Consider the following 14,884-nt stretch of genomic DNA (forward strand, 5'->3'; position numbering starts at 1 on the left):
TGTGGTTAGTTAATAGATCATCAGATCACTACATCATGTGATGTGGTTAGATAATAGATCAGATTACTACATCATGTGATGTGGTTAGATAATAGATCAGATTACTACATCATGTGATGTGGTTAGTTAATAGATCAGATTACTACATCATGTGGTGTGGTTAGTTAATAGATCAGATTACTATGTGATGTGGTTAGTTAATAGATCAGATTACTACATCATGTGGTGTGGTTAGTTAATAGATCAGATTACTACATCATGTGATGTGATTAGTTGATAGATCAGATTACTACATCATGAGGTGTGGTTAGATAATAGATCAGATTACTACATCATGTGATGTGGTTAGATAATAGATCAGATTACTACATCATGAGGTGTGGTTAGATAATAGATCAGATTACTACATCATGTGGTGTGGTTAGATAATAGATCATCAGATTACTACATCATGTGATGTGGTTAGTTAATAGATCAGATTACTACATCATGTGATGTGGTTAGTTAATAGATCAGATTACTACATCATGTGGTGTGGTTAGTTAATAGATCATCAGATTACTACATCATGTGGTGTGGTTAGTTAATAGATCATCAGATTACTACATCATGTGATGTGGTTAGTTAATAGATCAGATTACTACATCATGTGGTGTGGTTAGTTAATAGATCATCAGATTACTACATCATGTGGTGTGGTTAGTTAATAGATCATCAGATTACTACATCATGTGATGTGGTTAGTTAATAGATCAGATTACTACATCATGTGATGTGGTTAGTTAATAGATCAGATTACTACATCATGTGATGTGGTTAGTTAATAGATCAGATTACTACATCATGTGATGTGGTTAGTTAATAGATCAGATTACTACATCATGTGATGTGGTTAGTTAATAGATCAGATTACTACATCATGTGATGTGGTTAGTTAATAGATCAGATTACTACATCATGTGATGTGGTTAGTTAATAGATCAGATTACTACATCATGTGATGTGGTTAGTTAATAGATCAGATTACTACATCATGTGATGTGGTTAGTTAATAGATCAGATTACTACATCATGTGATGTGGTTAGTTAATAGATCAGATTACTACATCATGTGGTGTGGTTAGTTAATAGATCATCAGATTACTATATCATGTGGTGTGGTTAGTTAATAGATCAGATTACTACATCATGTGGTGTGGTTAGTTAATAGATCATCAGATTACTATATCATGTGGTGTGGTTAGTTAATAGATCAGATTACTACATCATGTGATGTGGTTAGTTAATAGATCATCAGATTACTATATCATGTGGTGTGGTTAGTTAATAGATCAGATTACTACATCATGTGGTGTGGTTAGCTGATATGTTAAATATCCATCCAGGTGTTGTGAGATCTGCAGGCATCTGCAATGTTGTTAGACTGGAAATGCGGCCTTTGACTCAGTCGCTCAGCCAGAAATACTGTGCGTGTTTATGGACAGGGGGACAGAGACAGGGGACAGGGGGAAATGACAGAGGGACAGGAGACAGGTTTCTCCAGAGTGGTTGAGTGGAGGCCCAGGGAGTACAGGAGACATGGCCAGGGTTTCCACCCAATTAGAAGGGGACTTACTCTGGACTAATAAGGAGGGAGTAGAGGGGGACAGAGACTAGGAACAGGAACAGGTTTCTCCAGAATGGCTGAAGAGAGGGGACGGGAGGTAGAGGCGGGATATAGTCATGATCTCTACCCCAACAAAAGGCGACTTACTCTGGCCTGATGAGGAGGGAGTAGAAGGGACGCCCAGTACAGATTGGACAGGGGACAGGTTTCTCCAGAGTGGTTGAGGAGAGACCCAGGAAACAGGTTTCTCCAGAGTGGTTGAGGAGAGACCCAGGAAACAGGTTTCTCCAGAGTGGTTGAGGAGAGACCCAGGAGACAGGTTTCTCCAGAGTGGTTGAGGAGAGACCCAGGAAACAGGTTTCTCCAGAGTGGTTGAGGAAAGACCCAGGAAACAGGTTTCTCCAGAGTGGATGAGGAGAGACCCAGGAAACAGGTTTCTCCAGAGTGGTTGAGGAGAGACCCAGGAGACAGAGGACAGGTTTCTTCAGAGTGTTTGAGGGGAGACCCAGGTGACAGTGGACAGGTTTCTCCAGAGTGGTTGAGGAGAGACCCAGGAGACAGGTTTCTCCATAGTGGTTGAGGAGAGACCCAGGAGACAGTGGACAGGTTTCTCCAGAGTGGTTGAGGAGAGACCCAGGAGACAGGTTTCTCCATAGTGGTTGAGGAGAGACCCAGGAGACAGGTTTCTCCATAGTGGTTGAGGAGAGACCCAGGAGACAGTGGACAGGTTTCTCCAGAGTGGTTCAAGAGAGACAGGACACAGGTTTCTCCAGAGTGGTTGAGGAGAGACCCAGGAGACAGTGGACAGGGGGACAGGTTTCTCCAGAGTGGTTGAGGGGAGACCCAGGAAACAGGTTTCTCCAGAGTGGTTGAGGAGAGACCCAGGAGACAGGTTTCTCCAGAGTGGTTGAGGAGAGACCCAGGAAACAGGTTTCTCCAGAGTGGTTGAGGAGAGACCCAGGAAACAGGTTTCTCCAGAGTGGTTGAGGAGAGACCCAGGAGACAGAGGACAGGTTTCTTCAGAGTGTTTGAGGGGAGACCCAGGTGACAGTGGACAGGTTTCTCCAGAGAGGTTGAGGAGAGACCCAGGAAACAGGTTTCTCCAGAGTGGTTGAGGGGAGACCCAGGAGACAGTAGACAGGTTTCTCCAGAGTGGTTGAGGAGAGACCCAGGAGACAGGTTTCTCCAGAGAGGTTGAGGAGAGACCCAGGAAACAGGTTTCTCCATAGTGGTTGAGGAGAGACCCAGGAGACAGGTTTCTCCATAGTGGTTGAGGAGAGACCCAGGAGACAGTGGACAGGTTTCTCCAGAGTGGTTCAAGAGAGGCAGGACACAGGTTTCTCCAGAGTGGTTGAGGAGAGACCCAGGAAACAGGTTTCTCCAGAGTGGTTGAGGAGAGACCCAGGAGACAGTAGACAGGTTTCTCCAGAGTGGTTGAGGAGAGACCCAGGAAACAGGTTTCTCCAGAGTGGTTGAGGAGAGACCCAGGAGACAGGTTTCTCCAGAGTGGTTGAGGAGAGACCCAGGAAACAGGTTTCTCCAGAGAGGTTGAGGAGAGACCCAGGAGACAGGTTTCTCCAGATTGGTTGAGGAGAGACCCAGGAGACAGGTTTCTCCTGATTGGTTGAGGAGAGACCCAGGAGACAGGTTTCTCCTGATTGGTTGAGGAGAGACCCAGGAGACAGGTTTCTCCTGATTGGTTGAGGAGAGACCCAGGAGACAGTGAACAGGGGGACAGGTTTCTCCGGAGTGGTTGAGGAGAGACCCAGGAGACAGTGGACAGGGGGACTGGTTTCTCCGGAGTGGTTGAGGGGAGACACAGGAGACAGTGGTCAGGGGGACAGGTTTCTCCAGAGTAGTTGAGGAGAGACCCAGTGGGACACTGTCTGGGGTACGGGGGGGGGGGGCATAGCCAGGGGACTTACTCTGTCCTGAAGAGGAGGGAGTCTGCCTGGGCTCAGAGGACTGAGTGGAACGACCCTTAGAGCTCCACACACTACCTACCAAGTTCCCAAAACAGAGGACTGGCAGAGAGGACAGGTTTGTGTGTAGGGGGTGGGGGGGTTAACATGAATTTCAAATGTAGAAAATAATTCCATTCAAAGAAAGAAAAGATAACAGGTAAGTGTGTTTAATAATAAATGTCTATGGAGTCTCAATCATCAGGAGGAAGAAGAGGAAGAGGGAAGGAGGAGAAGGAGGAGGAAGAGGAGAAGGTAGCTGAAGGTCAGAGTGAAAAGAGAGGTTTGAAAGACAGATGGAAGGAGAGAGAGGGCGACAGCCAGACAAAGATAGAGAGAGACAGAAAGACGAAGAGAGAGAGAGAGAAGGGGACAGAGACAAAGATAGAGAGAGAAGGGGACAGAGACAAAGATAGAGAGAGAAGGAGACAGAGACAAATATAGAGAGAGACAGAAAGACGAAGAGAGAGAGAGAAGGGGACAGAGACAAAGATAGAGATAGAAGGGGACAGAGACAAAGAGAGAGAGAGAAGGGGACAGAGACAAAGATAGAGAGACAGACAGACAGACAAAGGTAGAGATAGACGAAGAGAGAGGGCGACAGACAGACAAAGATAGAGAGAGACAGAAAGATGAAGAGAGAGAGAGAAGGGGACAGACAAGTGTCTCTACCTTTGACATCTTCGTCCTCGATGGTGGTGTTGGTGCTCTCTATAGACTCCTGGGGGAAAGAACGTATAGATTGATCTATAGCCTGGTGTACACAGAGTATCAGAACGTATAGATTGATCTATAGCCTGGTGTACACCGAGTATCAGAACGTATATAGATTGATCTATAGCCTGGTGTACACGGAGTATCAGAACGTATAGATTGATCTATAGCCTGGTGTACACGGAGTATCAGAACGTATATAGATTGATCTATAGCCTGGTGTACACGGAGTATCAGAACGTATAGATTGATCTATAGCCTGGTGTACACGGAGTATCAGATTTGGGCTACCTGTGTAAACGCTGCCTAATACTTAAATCAGATCGCGTTTTGTCAGCTATCTACCATTTTTAATAAAGGGGCAATCTGCGATTTCTACATAAAACATTTTTTGTAACTTTTAAATGAATGACATACACTGAGTGTACAAAACATTAGGAACACCTTCCTGATATTGAGTTGCACCCCCGTTTTGTCCTCAGAACATCCTCAATTTGTCGGGGCATGGACTCTACAAGGTGTCGAAAGCATTCCACAGTGATGATGACCCATGTTGACTCAAACGCACAGTTGTGTCAAAGTTGGCTGGAGATATCCTTTGGGGGTGGTGGACCATTCTTGATACACACGGGAAACTGTTGAGTGTGGAAAAACCCAGCAGCGTTGCAGTTCTTGACACACTCAAACCGGTGCGCCTTGGCACCTACTACCATTCCCCATTTGTCTTGCCCATTCATCCTCTGAATGGTTCACACACAATCCGTGTTTCAATCGTCTTAAGGCTTAAAAATCCTTCTTTAACTTGTCTCCTTCCCTTAATCTACACTGATTGAAGTGGATCTAACAAGTGACATCAATAAGGGATCATAGCTTTCACCTGGATTCAGAGGGTCAGTCTATGTCATGGGAAAGAGCATGTTTTGTACAATCAGTGTGTAATGGTAGTTTATTAGGATCCCCATTATCTGTTTCTATAGCAGCAGTGACTCTTCCTGGGGTTTATTAGGATCATTATCTGTTTCTATAGCAGCAGCTACTCTTTCTGGGGTTTATTAGGATCATTATCTGTTTCTATAGCAGCAGCTACTCTTCCTGGGGTTTATTAGGATCATTATCTGTTTCTATAGCAGCAGTGACTCTTCCTGGGGTTTATTAGGAACATTATCTGTTTCTATAGCAGCAGCTAGTCTTTCTGGGGTTTATTAGGAGCATTATCTGTTTCTACAGCAGCAGTGACTCTTCCTGGGGTTTATTAGGATCATTATCTGTTTCGATAGCAGCAGCTACTCTTCCTGGGGTTTATTAGGATCATTATCTGTTTCTATAGCAGCAGCTACTCTTTCTGGGGTTTATTCGGATCATTATCTGTTTCTATAGCAGCAGCTTCTCTTCCTGGGGTTTATTAGGATCATTATCTGTTTCTATGGCAGCAGCTACTCTTCCTGGAGTTTATTAGGATCATTATCTGTTTCTACAGCAGCAGTGACTATTCCTGGGGTTTATTAGGATCATTATCTGTTTCTATAGCAGCAGCTTCTCTTCCTGGGGTTTATTAGGATCATTATCTGTTTCTATGGCAGCAGCTACTCTTTCTGGGGTTTATTAGGATCATTATCTGTTTCTATAGCAGCAGCTTCTCTTCCTGGGGTTTATTAGGATCATTATCTGTTTCTATGGCAGCAGCTACTCTTCCTGGAGTTTATTAGGATCATTATCTGTTTCTACAGCAGCAGTGACTCTTCCTGGGGTTTATTAGGATCATTATCTGTTTCTATAGCAGCAGCTTCTCTTCCTGGGGTTTATTAGGATCATTATCTGTTTCTATGGCAGCAGCTACTCTTTCTGGGGTTTATTAGGATCATTATCTGTTTCTATGGCAGCAGCTACTCTTCCTGGGGTTTATTAGGATCAGTATCTGTTTCTATAGCAGCAGCTACTCTTCCTGGGGTTTATTAGATCATTATCTGTTTCTATAGCAGCAGCTTCTCTTCCTGGGGTTTATTAGGATCATTATCTGTTTCTATGGCAGCAGCTACTCTTCCTGGAGTTTATTAGGATCATTATCTGTTTCTATAGCAGCAGCTACTCTTCCTGGAGTTTATTAGGATCATTATCTGTTTCTACAGCAGCAGTGACTCTTTCTGGGGTTTATTAGGATCATTATCTGTTTCTATAGCAGCAGCTTCTCTTCCTGGGGTTTATTAGGATCATTATCTGTTTCTATGGCAGCAGCTACTCTTTCTGGGGTTTATTAGGATCATTATCTGTTTCTATGGCAGCAGCTACTCTTCCTGGGGTTTATTAGGATCATTATCTGTTTCTATAGCAGCAGCTACTCTTCCTGGGGTTTATTAGGATCATTATCTGTTTCTATAGCAGCAGCTTCTCTTCCTGGGGTTTATTAGGATCATTATCTGTTTCTATGGCAGCAGCTACTCTTCCTGGAGTTTATTAGGATCATTATCTGTTTCTATAGCAGCAGCTACTCTTTCTGGGGTTTATTAGGATCATTATCTGTTTCTAAAGCAGCAGCTACTCTTCCTGGGGTTTATTAGGATCATTATCTGTTTCTATAGCAGCAGCTACTCTTCCTGGGGTTTATTAGGATCATTATCTGTTTCTAAAGCAGCAGCTACTCTTCCTGGGGTTTATTAGGATCATTATCTGTTTCTATAGCAGCAGCTACTCTTCCTGGGGTTAATTAGGATCATTATCTGTTTCTAAAGCAGCAGCTACTCTTCCTGGGGTTTATTAGGATCATTATCTGTTTCTATAGCAGCAGCTACTCTTCCTGGGGTTTATTAGGATCATTATCTGTTTCTAAAGCAGCAGCTACTCTTCCTGGGGTTTATTAGGATCAGTATCTGTTTCTATAGCAGCAGCCTCTCTTCCTGGGGTTTATTAGGATCATTATCTGTTTCTATAGCAGCAGCATCTCTTCCTGGGGTTTATTATGATCATTATCTGTTTCTATAGCAGCAGCTACTCTTCCTGGGGTTTATTAGGATCATTATCTGTTTCTATAGCAGCAGCTACTCTTCCTGGGGTTTATTAGGATCATTATCTGTTTCTATAGCAGCAGCTACTCTTCCTGGGGTTTATTAGGATCATTATCTGTTTCTATAGCAGCAGCTTCTCTTCCTGGGGTTTATTAGGATCATTATCTGTTTCTATGGCAACAGCTACTCTTCCTGGAGTTTATTAGGATCATTCTCTGATTCTATAGCAGCAGCTCCTCTTCCTGTGGTTTATTAGGATCATTATCTGTTTCTATGGCAGCAGCTACTCTTCCTGGGGTTTATTAGGATCATTATCTGTTTCTATAGCAGCAGCTACTCTTTCTGGGGTTTATTAGGATCATTATCTGTTTCTAAAGCAGCAGCTACTCTTCCTGGGGTTTATTAGGATCATTATCTGTTTCTATAGCAGCAGCTACTCTTCCTGGGGTTTATTAGGATCATTATCTGTTTCTAAAGCAGCAGCTACTCTTCCTGGGGTTTATTAGGATCATTATCTGTTTCTATAGCAGCAGCTACTCTTCCTGGGGTTTATTAGGATCATTATCTGTTTCTATAGCAGCAGCTTCTCTTCCTGGGGTTTATTAGGATCATTATCTGTTTCTATGGCAGCAGCTACTCTTCCTGGAGTTTATTAGGATCATTATCTGTTTCTATAGCAGCAGCTACTCTTTCTGGGGTTTATTAGGATCATTATCTGTTTCTAAAGCAGCAGCTACTCTTCCTGGGGTTTATTAGGATCATTATCTGTTTCTATAGCAGCAGCTACTCTTCCTGGGGTTTATTAGGATCATTATCTGTTTCTAAAGCAGCAGCTACTCTTCCTGGGGTTTATTAGGATCATTATCTGTTTCTATAGCAGCAGCTACTCTTCCTGGGGTTAATTAGGATCATTATCTGTTTCTAAAGCAGCAGCTACTCTTCCTGGGGTTTATTAGGATCATTATCTGTTTCTATAGCAGCAGCTACTCTTCCTGGGGTTTATTAGGATCATTATCTGTTTCTAAAGCAGCAGCTACTCTTCCTGGGGTTTATTAGGATCAGTATCTGTTTCTATAGCAGCAGCCTCTCTTCCTGGGGTTTATTAGGATCATTATCTGTTTCTATAGCAGCAGCATCTCTTCCTGGGGTTTATTATGATCATTATCTGTTTCTATAGCAGCAGCTACTCTTCCTGGGGTTTATTAGGATCATTATCTGTTTCTATAGCAGCAGCTACTCTTCCTGGGGTTTATTAGGATCATTATCTGTTTCTATAGCAGCAGCTACTCTTCCTGGGGTTTATTAGGATCATTATCTGTTTCTATAGCAGCAGCTTCTCTTCCTGGGGTTTATTAGGATCATTATCTGTTTCTATGGCAGCAGCTACTCTTCCTGGAGTTTATTAGGATCATTATCTGATTCTATAGCAGCAGCTCCTCTTCCTGTGGTTTATTAGGATCATTATCTGTTTCTATGGCAGCAGCTACTCTTCCTGGGGTTTATTAGGATCATTATCTGTTTCTATAGCAGCAGCTACTCTTTCTGGGGTTTATTAGGATCATTATCTGTTTCTAAAGCAGCAGCCACTCTTCCTGGGGTTTATTAGGATCATTATCTGTTTCTATAGCAGCAGCTACTCTTCCTGGGGTTTATTAGGATCATTATCTGTTTCTAAAGCAGCAGCTACTCTTCCTGGGGTTTATTAGGATCATTATCTGTTTCTATAGCAGCAGCTACTCTTCCTGGGGTTAATTAGGATCATTATCTGTTTCTATAGCAGCAGCTACTCTTCCTGGGGTTTATTAAGATCATTATCTGTTTCTATAGCAGCAGCTACTCTTCCTGGGGTTTATTAGGATCATTATCTGTTTCTAAAGCAGCAGCTACTCTTCCTTGAGTTTATTAGGATCATTATCTGTTTCTATAGCAGCAGCTCCTCTTCCTGAGGTTTATTAGGATCATTATCTGTTTCTATGGCAGCAGCTACTCTTCCTGGGGTTTATTAGGATCATTATCTGTTTCTATAGCAGCAGCTATTCTTTCTGGGGTTTTTTAGGATCATTATCTGTTTCTAAAGCAACAGCTACTCATCCTGGGGTTTATTAGGATCATTATCTGTTTCTATAGCAGCAGCTACTCTTCCTGGGGTTTATTAGGATCATTATCTGTTTCTAAAGCAGCAGCTACTCTTCCTGGGGTTTATTAGGATCATTATCTGTTTCTATAGCAGCAGCTACTCTTCCTGGGGTTAATTAGGATCATTATCTGTTTCTAAAGCAGCAGCTACTCTTCCTGGGGTTTATTAGGATCATTATCTGTTTCTATAGCAGCAGCTACTCTTCCTGGGGTTTATTAGGATCATTATCTGTTTCTAAAGCAGCAGCTACTCTTCCTGGGGTTTATTAGGATCAGTATCTGTTTCTATAGCAGCAGCTTCTCTTCCTGGGGTTTATTAGGATCATTATCTGTTTCTATAGCAGCAGCATCTCTTCCTGGGGTTTATTAGGATCATTATCTGTTTCTATAGCAGCAGCTACTCTTCCTGGGGTTTATTAGGATCATTATCTGTTTCTATAGCAGCAGCTACTCTTCCTGGGGTTTATTAGGATCATTATCTGTTTCTATAGCAGCAGCTTCTCTTCCTGGGGTTTATTAGGATCATTATCTGTTTCTATGGCAGCAGCTACTCTTCCTGGAGTTTATTAGGATCATTATCTATTTCTATAGCAGCAGCTCCTCTTCCTGTGGTTTATTAGGATCATTATCTGTTTCTATGGCAGCAGCTACTCTTCCTGGAGTTTATTAGGATCATTATCTGTTTCTATAGCAGCAGCTCCTCTTCCTGTCGTTTATTAGGATCATTATATGTTTCTATGGCAGCAGCTACTCTTCCTGGGGTTTATTAGGATCATTATCTGTTTCTATAGCAGCAGCTACTCTTTCTGGGGTTTATTAGGATCATTATCTGTTTCTAAAGCAGCAGCTACTCTTCCTGGGGTTTATTAGGATCATTATCTGTTTCTATAGCAGCAGCTACTCTTCCTGGGGTTTATTAGGATCATTATCTGTTTCTAAAGCAGCAGCTACTCTTCCTGGGGTTTATTAGGATCATTATCTGTTTCTATAGCAGCAGCTACTCTTCCTGGGGTTAATTAGGATCATTATCTGTTTCTAAAGCAGCAGCTACTCTTCCTGGGGTTTATTAGGATCATTATCTGTTTCTATAGCAGCAGCTACTCTTCCTGGGGTTTATTAGGATCATTATCTGTTTCTAAAGCAGCAGCTACTCTTCCTGGGGTTTATTAGGATCAGTATCTGTTTCTATAGCAGCAGCTTCTCTTCCTGGGGTTTATTAGGATCATTATCTGTTTCTATAGCAGCAGCATCTCTTCCTGGGGTTTATTAGGATCATTATCTGTTTCTATAGCAGCAGCTACTCTTCCTGGGGTTTATTAGGATCAGTATCTGTTTCTATAGCAGCAGCTTCTCTTCCTGGGGTTTATTAGGATCATTATCTGTTTCTATAGCAGCAGCATCTCTTCCTGGGGTTTATTAGGATCATTATCTGTTTCTAAAGCAGCAGCTACTCTTCCTGGGGTTTATTAGGATCAGTATCTGTTTCTATAGCAGCAGCTTCTCTTCCTGGAGTCCACACAAAATATTAAATAATACACAACATTAATAGACCAGAACAGCTCAAGGACAGAACTACATACATTTAATATAAAGTAAATAAATGTGTACACACAAAAAAATTAAACACACACACACTCACACACACACTCTGTCAGTGCTGTACCTTCTTCCCATCTATTGGGTTGTGGATCACTGTGGTCTGGGGTTCCTAGGGAGAGAGATGAAACAATACAAACAGAATAGATAGAGACAGCAGTGGGGGAGGAGGAGGTGGTGGAGGAGGTGGAGGTGGAGGTGGAGGTGGAGGAGGAGGAGGAGGTGGAGGGGGATGTGCAGGAGGAGGTAGAGGTGGAGGTAGAGCAGGAGGTTGAGGTAGAGGAAGAGGTAGAGCAGGAGGTTGAGGTGGAGGAGGTGGTGGTAGAGGAGGTGGTGGAGGAGGAGGAGGAGGAGGTATAGGAGGAGGTGGAGGAGGTGGGGGTAGAGGAGGAGGTAGAGGAGGAGGTGGAGCAGGAGCTTGAGGTGGAGGAGGAGGTGGTAGAGGAGGTGGTGGAGGAGGAGGAGGAGGAGGTATAGGAGGAGGTGGAGGAGGTGGGGGTAGAGGAGGAGGTAGAGGAGGAGGTGGAGCAGGAGCTTGAGGTGGAGGAGGAGGTGGTAGAGGAGGTGGTGGAGGAGGAGGAGGAGGTATAGGAGGAGGTGGAGGAGGTGGGGGTAGAGGAGGAGGTAGAGGAGGAGGTGGAGGTGGAGGACGTAGAGTTAGAGCAGGAGGTTGAGGAGGAGGAGGAGGTGGAACAGGACGTGGAGGAGGTGGAGGTAGAGCAGGAGGTTGAGGTGGAGGAGGAGGTAGAGCAGGAGGTTGAGGTGGAGGAGGAGGTAGAGCAGGAGGTTGAGGTGGAGGAGGAGGTGATAGAGGAGGTGGAGGAGGAGGAGGTGGAGGAGGAGGTAGAGGAGGTTGAGGAGGAGGTGGAGGAGGAGGTAGAGGAGGGGGTGGAGGAGGTAGAGGAGTGTGACTCCGTGTGTGTGTGTGTGTGTGTGTGTGTGTGTGTGTGTGTGTGTGTGTGTGTGTGTGTGTGTGTGTGTTTGTGTGACTGTACCAAGTCTTAGCAGGACGGATGCTATCCTCGGCTGTAATCACTGAGACAGATTACACACTGTCATCAGTGTGTGTGTGTGTGTGGTGTGTTTGTGTGTGTGTGTGTATAACTGTTTATGTGTGTGTCATCATGGGAACAAAGGCATATAAAGATGTTGAGGTCATGCAGGGCATCAGTCATGTGACCAACACAGCCAGCGAATCAGCACACACCATGCACAAGTTGCAACCAAGCAGACCATCACTACCAGATTAAGGAGCCAGCATCCTTTGGCCCTTCAGCTGAAAGGAAGGAAGGAAACAATGGAGAGAGGGAAGGAAGGAAGGAAGGAAGGAAGGAAGGAAGGAAGGAAGGAAGGAAGGAAGGAAGGAAGGAAGGAAGAGAGGGAGGGAAGGAAGGAAACAATGGAGAGAGGGAAGAAGGAAGGAAGGAAGGAAGAGAGGGAGGGAGGGAGGGAGGGAGGGAGGGAGGGAGGGAGGGAGGGAGGGAGGGAGGGAGGGAGGGAGGGAGGGAGGGAGGGAGGGAGGGAGGGAGGGAATATCTGTCTCATTGTTCAATCTGTGGTCAAATCCTACCGCAAGGTCAACACAGGGAGAAAGAGGGGAGTAAAGGGAGGTATGGAGGAGGAGGAAGGTGAGAGGAGGGTGTAGTATGTACCAGTGATGAGGAGGGAGGGAGGGAGGTATTGAGGGTGTAGTATGTACCAGTGATGAGGAGGGAGGTATGGAGGGTGTAGTATGTACCAGTGACGAGGAGGGAGGTATGGAGGGTGTAGTATGTACCAGTGATGAGGAGGGAGTAGAGGAAGGTATGGAGGGTGTAGTATGTACCAGTGAGGAGGAGGGAGTAGAGGGAGGTATGGAGGGTGTAGTATGTACCAGTGATGAGGAGGGAGTAGAGGGAGGTATGGAGGGTGTATTATGTACCAGTGATGAGGAGGGAGTAGAGGGAGGTATGGAGGGTGTAGTATGTACCAGTGAGGAGGAGGGGGTAGAGGGAGGTATGGAGGGTGTAGTATGTACCAGTGATGGGGAGGGAGGTATGGAGGGTGTAGTATGTACCAGTGATGAGGAGGGAGTAGAGGGAGGTACGGAGGGTGTAGTATGTACCAGTGAGGAGGAGGGAGTAGAGGGAGGTATGGAGGGTGTAGTATGTACCAGTGATGAGGAGGGAGTAGAGGAAGGTATGGAGGGTGTATTATGTACCAGTGATGAGGAGGGAGTAGAGGGAGGTATGGAGGGTGTAGTATGTGCCAGTGATGATGAGGGAGTAGAGGAAGGTATGGAGGGTGTATTATGTACCAGTGATGAGGAGGGAGTAGAGGAAGGTATGGAGGGTGTAGTATGTACCAGTGATGAGGAGGGAGTAGAGGGAGGTATGGAGGGTGTAGTATGTACCAGTGATGAGGAGGGAGTAGAGGGAGGTATGGAGGGTGTAGTATGTACCAGTGATGAGGAGGGAGGTATGGAGGGTGTAGTATGTACCAGTGATGAGGAGGGAGTAGAGGGAGGTATGGAAGGTGTAGTATGTACCAGTGATGAGGAGGGAGTAGAGGGAGGTATGGAGGGTGTAGTATGTACCAGTGATGAGGAGGGAGTAGAGGGAGGTATGGAGGGTGTAGTATGTACCAGTGATGAGGAGGGAGGTATGGAGGGTGTAGTATGTACCAGTGATGAGGAGGGAGGTATGGAGGGTGTAGTATGTACCAGTGATGAGGAGGGAGTAGAGGGAGGTATGGAGGGTGTAGTATGTACCAGTGATGAGGAGGGAGTAGAGGGAGGTATGGAGGGTGTAGTATGTACCAGTGATGGGGAGGGAGGTATGGAGGGTGTAGTATGTACCAGTGATGAGGAGGGAGTAGAGGGAGGTATGGAGGGTGTAGTATGTACCAGTGATGAGGAGGGAGTAGAGGGAGGTATGGAGGGTGTAGTATGTACCAGTGATGAGGAGGGAGTATAGGAAGGTATGGAGGGTGTATTATGTACCAGTGATGAGGAGGGAGTAGAGGAAGGTATGGAGGGTGTAGTATGTACCAGTGAGGAGGAGGGGGTAGAGGGAGGTATGGAGGGTGTAGTATGTACCAGTGATGAGGAGGGAGTAGAGGGAGGTATGGAGGGTGTATTATGTACCAGTGATGAGGAGGGAGGTATGGAGGGTGTAGTATGTACCAGTGATGAGGAGGGAGTAGAGGGAGGTATGGAGGGTGTAGTATGTACCAGTGATGAGGAGGGAGTAGAGGGAGGTATGGAGGGTGTAGTATGTACCAGTGATGAGGAGGGAGTAGAGGGAGGTATGGAGGGTGTATTATGTACCAGTGATGAGGAGGGAGGTATGGGGGGTGTAGTATGTACCAGTGATGAGGAGGGAGTAGAGGGAGGTATGGAGGGTGTAGTATGTACCAGTGATGGGGAGGGAGTAGAGGGAGGTATGGAGTGTGTAGTATGTACCAGTGATGAGGAGGGAGTAGAGGGAGGTATGGAGGGTGTAGTATGTACCAGTGATGAGGAGGGAGTAGAGGGAGGTATGGAGGGTGTAGTATGTACCAGTGATGAGGAGGGAGTAGAGGGAGGTATGGAGGGTGTATTATGTACCAGTGATGAGGAGGGAGGTATGGAGGGTGTAGTATGTACCAGTGATGAGGAGGGAGTAGAGGGAGGTATGGAGGGTGTAGTATGTACCAGTGATGGGGAGGGAGTAGAGGGAGGTATGGAGTGTGTAGTATGTACCAGTGATGAGGAGGGAGTAGAGGGAGGTATGGAGGGTGTAGTATGTACCAGTGATGGGGAGGGAGTAGAGGGAGGTATGGAGGGTGTAGTATGTACCAGTGATGGGGAGGGAGTAGAGGGAGGTATGGAGGGTGTAGTATGTACCAGTGAT

At 45.3% G+C, this 14,884-nt stretch overlaps 1 protein-coding gene across 14 annotated transcripts in view; it reads right to left on the bottom strand.

Annotated features, from left to right (window-relative positions):
• The window catches only part of LOC118936807 (calcium/calmodulin-dependent protein kinase type II delta chain), a 99,035-nt gene that overhangs the window by 21,171 nt on the left and 62,980 nt on the right, over positions 1 to 14,884 (bottom strand). For 9 of the 14 annotated variants that reach the window (XR_016483986.1, XR_016483985.1, XM_090188293.1 and 6 more), the window contains 2 exons: positions 11,080 to 11,124; positions 4,240 to 4,288 (listed from right to left, as the gene is read on the bottom strand). Coding sequence is in view for 12 of the 14 variants with exons in the window: in XM_090188293.1 (XP_090044419.1) it covers positions 4,240 to 4,288; positions 11,080 to 11,124 (94 nt within the window). In the remaining 2 variants the exon portion in view is untranslated. Of the gene's footprint in view, positions 1 to 3,531; positions 3,631 to 4,239; positions 4,289 to 11,079; positions 11,125 to 14,884 lie in introns of all 14 variants that reach the window. The other 5 variants (XM_090188290.1, XM_090188289.1, XM_090188286.1 and 2 more) reach the window with 1 other exon arrangement.

Source organism: Oncorhynchus mykiss, chromosome 10 (genome assembly GCF_057628025.1).
Source record: "Oncorhynchus mykiss isolate SJ-2025 chromosome 10, ASM5762802v1, whole genome shotgun sequence".
Classification (NCBI taxonomy): domain Eukaryota; kingdom Metazoa; phylum Chordata; class Actinopteri; order Salmoniformes; family Salmonidae; genus Oncorhynchus; species Oncorhynchus mykiss.